Source organism: Arabidopsis thaliana, chromosome 4, assembly GCF_000001735.4.
Source record: "Arabidopsis thaliana chromosome 4, partial sequence".
Lineage (NCBI taxonomy): Eukaryota > Viridiplantae > Streptophyta > Magnoliopsida > Brassicales > Brassicaceae > Arabidopsis > Arabidopsis thaliana.
The window spans coordinates 17,765,770-17,771,769 of NC_003075.7; the positions used below are offsets into that span (position 1 = coordinate 17,765,770).

General features: G+C 31.1%; 1 protein-coding gene and 1 long non-coding RNA gene across 2 annotated transcripts; one reads left to right on the forward strand and one right to left on the reverse strand.

The window, feature by feature from the left end:
* Nucleotides 1-1,058: 1,058 nt before the first annotated feature.
* AT4G09665 lies at nucleotides 1,059-1,477 on the reverse strand. Its single transcript, NR_142295.1, has one exon. It is a non-coding gene; the product is annotated as an other RNA (long non-coding RNA).
* Nucleotides 1,478-2,272: 795 nt separating this feature from the next.
* Nucleotides 2,273-3,907, forward strand: HAT22 (Homeobox-leucine zipper protein family). The gene is made up of 3 exons (NM_119941.4): nucleotides 2,273-2,921; nucleotides 3,017-3,096; nucleotides 3,197-3,907. The coding sequence occupies exons 1-3, from the start codon at nucleotides 2,472-2,474 to the stop codon at nucleotides 3,501-3,503; spliced, it is 837 nt and encodes a 278-aa protein (NP_195493.1). The 5' UTR covers nucleotides 2,273-2,471; the 3' UTR covers nucleotides 3,504-3,907.
* The last annotated feature ends 2,093 nt before the right edge of the window (nucleotides 3,908-6,000 follow it).

Sequence of the window (6,000 nt, forward strand, 5' to 3'; positions counted from 1 at the left end):
ACCTTTCCTCTTAGGAGACTGGTCTGGCCGTCGGGGACCAATGCTCTGAGATACAAAATTATTTTTATACTAATAATTTATAGTATAATAATACGTATTCTTTGTATGCAATTCAAATTGTTTTCATGCATCCCTCTCTTTAAATGAATTGCAGCTTGTCCAAATGGTTAAAAGTTCTCGTTAGTTGGAATCAAATATCTATATCTTCAACATTCTCAGAACTATATATATTCTAAAGTTTCAATAATTTTTGTTCCAAACAACAAAATTGACTCTTTAAATAAAGTCAGGAAGATTTTGGTAATGGCGATTGCAATCTTTTTAGTCAAAAGACACCAGCAAAATGATCAAAAGGCGAATTTAAATAACTTCATTTGTAACTTCTGACGCCCCGACTATTCTAGCTGTTACAAGTGACCAAAATGGCTAACAATGTACACGTTAAACTTTTGATTTTCACACTACCATATTTTATAAAAATCATGATGTTCTAATTGATTATATAAATAAAATGCTTTACATATGCATGTAGTTCACATTTTTTTTTTTTGGTTTGCAATTGTTTCTTAAATAAATAAATAAAAAACCTAATTTAAAACAAATCAGAAGAAAAAAAAATTGCAAACCAAAGTAATCCAAATAAGCTAGTATTTTAATCGGATTGTGAGTACTTTCTCCACTTCTCCTTCGAGGCCACGCTTATATATTAATTTGTACAATATGGGTAACCTAACTTGGTTGGAAAATAGAAAGTGCCAAAAAAAACAAAATATGTATGGCTAAAACCAATAAAACGTCCCACGTCGACTTTCAAGTTAAGTCCCTCAACAATATTATTTCTGTTTGACGAATCACATTCCACCACCACCATGATTACCAATCTTCTTCTCCCACCCGTTTCTAATTCAGGCCATTCACAATATTTGATACAGAATAATGAAACTTAATGTTGAACTATTCCGCCATTTTACTGTTTCAATTAATTAAATATTTATCTAAACGAGGTGCTGTTAGTAAAAAAAGTTCCAATATTTTTCTAGCTAATTCTATAAAAAGACACTTTGTACTGTAAGAGCAGAGACGATAAAAACAGAAAATGTAACGATAATTTGTTACGTCCTGTAATGAATTGTTTAAATTCGAGTAATGATATTTATGCATTTTCTACATATATGCTACTAGTAATCAATAAAAGCATAGTATTATCAAAACTAGAATGCGGTGGAAATAAATAGATAGAAATCATTGGATAAATAAGTCCCAACACAATCTGGCCAGATCAAGAGAACCGAACCTAAAACAAGAAAGTGGAGATCACAATCCGAAACCCTAAATAATAATACAAGAAAGGGGAATATAAAAAGAAATTAGAAGAAATTAATTAAAAACCCAATGTGTAGTGTGAGGAAGTTGAAGATTGGTAGGCAAGCTGACATGTTACCCATATCTACCTTCTTCAAGCAAAGCATGGAGTGGGAGACAATTCATGTGGTCTCTTATTTAATTAAAGTTGCCTCTTAATTACTCTCTATTGACAACTTATTATGATACTCCTACTTAGATAAGTTAAATGTATCATTTGATTATAATCTAATTTATTTTAAGGAAGTCTTCAGTTCTGTTAGTTATATTTAACGCTTCAGTGGTATATTACAAGAATATCTGTACTCGAGTAAATATTTTAAAATATCAATCACAGAACATTGGATCTTTGAATGTGGGCATGGGAGGATATAGAATCGTTTCGTCATGTGCTAGTAATTGTATTGTTGACTTGAATTGAATTTGTGGATATATATCCCGATTAACAAATTGAAACAAACATGTAAAGCAATGTATAAATGGTAAAAGATAGAAGTAAGTTTATCAGGAAATGCAAACCATCAATTCGGATATAGGAGTTTAAAAGTCTAATCGAAAGTTTTGGAGAGACTAAAATCTATTACACCCAAAAAAAAATTGCGTTGAACCGTTTTTTTTTTTTTTTTGGGTTTTTAAAACTAATTTAATTTTCATACCACGTCATAAAAATTATATTCTCAGAGTATAAATTTGTATACTATGAATAAACATACTGAAAATTTATGAAGTGGGAATAATAGTTGCAAGTGGGGTGCGCATTTGGTCAACCTTTGTAAGTAAGAAAATACAAAGGAGAGAGAATTGTGCTATCATAATTTTCCACATTCTTTTTTTCGAAAATTCCATATAAAAAAGTAAGCAAAATAAATACATTCCTTGATTAATTCTAATTATTAGCCACCCACCCACCCACCCATCAAAAATTAAAAATAAAAATTAAAAAGACAAAATAAAAACTCTCTTCCCCTTCTTAAGAAGAAGCCATCTTGGTTTCATTTCGTCCCATAATCTTCCAAACTTCACCAGAAGAAATTCTTAACAAACAATTTTCTTCATAATATTAATTCTCAAGATCTTAAAGATTATATTAATACGAAGAGAAAATTCAAATGGGTCTTGATGATTCATGCAACACAGGTCTTGTTCTTGGTTTAGGCCTCTCACCAACGCCTAATAATTACAATCATGCCATCAAGAAATCTTCCTCCACTGTGGACCATCGTTTCATCAGGCTCGATCCGTCGTTGACTCTAAGCCTATCCGGTGAGAGCTACAAGATCAAGACTGGTGCCGGCGCCGGCGACCAAATTTGCCGGCAGACCTCGTCCCACAGCGGCATCTCATCTTTCTCGAGCGGAAGGGTAAAGAGAGAAAGAGAAATCTCCGGCGGCGATGGAGAAGAAGAGGCGGAGGAGACGACGGAGAGAGTGGTGTGTTCGAGAGTGAGTGATGATCATGACGATGAAGAAGGTGTTAGTGCTCGTAAAAAGCTTAGACTCACTAAACAACAATCTGCTCTTCTCGAAGATAACTTCAAACTTCATAGCACCCTTAATCCCGTATGATATAGTTAATTATTTCCTTAATTAAACTAATCAGTCTCTTCTTATTTACGTTAATCATATCGTTAATTATTTTTTCTATGAATTTACAGAAGCAAAAACAAGCTCTTGCGAGACAGCTGAATCTAAGGCCTAGACAAGTTGAAGTGTGGTTCCAAAACAGGAGAGCTAGGTAAATATAATTGATTACTTTTGTGAATTTTAATATCATACTTTTCTTTCTTTATTTTGGTTCATAAAAATATTTTTTAATTAAATTTTAATTTGAACAGAACAAAACTAAAGCAAACAGAAGTGGATTGTGAGTTTTTGAAGAAATGTTGCGAGACTTTAACGGATGAGAATAGAAGGCTTCAAAAAGAGCTTCAAGACCTTAAGGCTTTAAAATTGTCTCAACCGTTTTACATGCACATGCCGGCGGCGACTTTGACTATGTGCCCTTCTTGTGAGAGACTCGGCGGTGGTGGTGTCGGAGGAGATACGACGGCGGTTGATGAAGAAACGGCGAAAGGAGCTTTCTCCATCGTCACAAAGCCTCGTTTCTATAACCCTTTCACTAATCCTTCTGCAGCATGTTAGTTACTTATTAGTTATTTAATTTCTTTTTGTTGGTTTTTTTTTTGTTTCTTAAATCAAATTAGGAATTAGTTAGAAGATAAATCCCAGGGAAAAAATATTACGTTGAAATTGGGGGGAAATGGGGTATAGTCTTTATAGATAAGACTCTTCAACGATTCCACTTTATTTTTCGGTGGGATTGTTGGTTGATGAAGAAAAAAAAATAGTTTGTAATTACAGGTTTAAATATGTAGAGAAAAAATGACGAATATGTATTATCTTGTTTTTTTTTCCTTCGAATATGTATTACGGTAATATAAATTTGCTTGTAAAAATAATAAATATATTATTTGATAAATTTTGTACAAGTTTATATCACGTCTGACGACGTATCCTTAACAAATGATTGTTCATTCATGTGAGTATAATATTGATTTATACTGTTAAATGATATTTAAATATGGGTTCTAATTTGAGTTCACACTTTACAAACATAAACAACCAAACACTCTTCCGTATTTTAAAGATTCTTAGATTGATTCTTAACAGGAGGATTCGTGTATATATTTGTAAAGTATCCACTACGATTTTATAATTTCAGAGTTTCTTTAATTAGCCAAGTCTCTATTATTCTTTACTAATCGTTCATCTTAATGAGACACTGGTGCCAACTTGGTTTTGATTTCAACCGTCAAACCCAAAAATGGAAATAAAATTGATTGAAATAATTTGCCACCGATAAATAAAACACTTATAACTAGTATAACTAAATAGATGGAGAATCCTAAAACTTCACGAAGGTAAAGGTATGAAAAAAATAAAAGATGAGACGGTAAGCCAAACCAATCTATATCAATACATCAAAATATATTTATTCAAAATTCACATTTTATTAGTGTTTTTTTTCTGACTCATCAGTCATATGACATATATACATTTATTTGTTTTGGCTCCAGATATAATAATTATATTTTTTATTATCCAAAAGAAAAGAAAAGAAAAAAACTGAAAAATCATTTGATGGGTGTGAATGATTTTAAGGGAGAGAGATAAAGGGTGTGGGGCTAAGAGGTTAGCTCACGTGTATTGATACATCTCCTTAAAACCTTTTAAATTTATCCAACCAATAATTATAATAAAGTTATAGTAAAAACAATTTAACAAAAAAAATTATAATAAATCTTTAAACTATATAACACTGACAAATTAGAAGAACCAATACGCACCATGCAAAAACGTGTTCACATATGTAGTCAAATATTATCCATAATAACAACAATAATAAAAAAAAAAATATCATCATCTTATTACAATGCTTAATTGCAAAGAAAAGACCTCTATTTAATAAAGATACGTTTGCGAAAAAATCTATAAATGGAAATAAAATTTTAAAAATAAAATAATAATAAAAGTTCTTGAAGATTTGAAGCAGTGAGATGCTCCATCTTTAAGAGGTAAGGTGGGACATGCTTCACGTGATTTTCTCTTCATTTTTCTTCTCACGACCATGTTATAGATGTGTGGGATTAATTATATGACTCTTCTTCATGTTATACCCATATTTGCTATACACGTATATTCATGTTTTTTAATGAATACATGACAACGAGACGTATTAGTTAACATATTTATGAAAATGACAGCGAGAAATATTCATAAGTATTTTACCAAAAAAAATATTCATAAGTAATTACGTGATTCACGCAAAAAAAAAAAAAAAAAAATTTACGTGATTCACGAACACAAGTATAATTCATGAATCTTCCAGTTTCAACACGTACATGCACAAGATATGAGTAAAATTTGATTTTGATTTTTATTTTATTTTTAAAATTAAGTTTTTGTTACTTTTTTACCTGAACCGTTTAATTTTATAATTAATTGTCGTATGTAGTAGTACATCTAATCAATAAAAGCTGATATTGATCGCGACTAACATTTAATAAAATCATTGATTTTCTAGGTTGTGTTAAAGGACGTCGAGGTCTCGAAGATCTCGTTGAGATTTGATCTTCACGAGGCACGAGTAATATGTTTGCATGTTTTTATCTAAAGTAATAATATGTATGTGAATTAGGGTGTTAAAAGTAATTTGGTTCGAGAACATATAATAAAAATAGAAATTTAAGCCTTTATAAAACAAAAGGAAGATAAATTTTGATATAGAATGTAATGCATGCGTGATGATGGGGGATGGATGAGATGACGAGAGAGTCCACAAGAAAATCATAAGATCGGTGACCCTGAAATTATGGTGGTGGACCATTTAATGATGAGATGACTTTCCGGAGAAATCGGTGACTTTCTCAAAATCTCCATTCTAATTTCACGGAATCATTCCCTTGTAGTGTCTCCTTTTCTCATTTTTCTCTCTTTCTATTTTTTTCGTTCAAATTTGTTTATATTATAAGATCCAAATATAGTTTTATCCCATAATGCTAAATCAGGACTTAAGGGTGTGACTGATATAGTATTAGAGTAAATGAGTAGAAAATATATAAAGAGTAAACAAATAGAA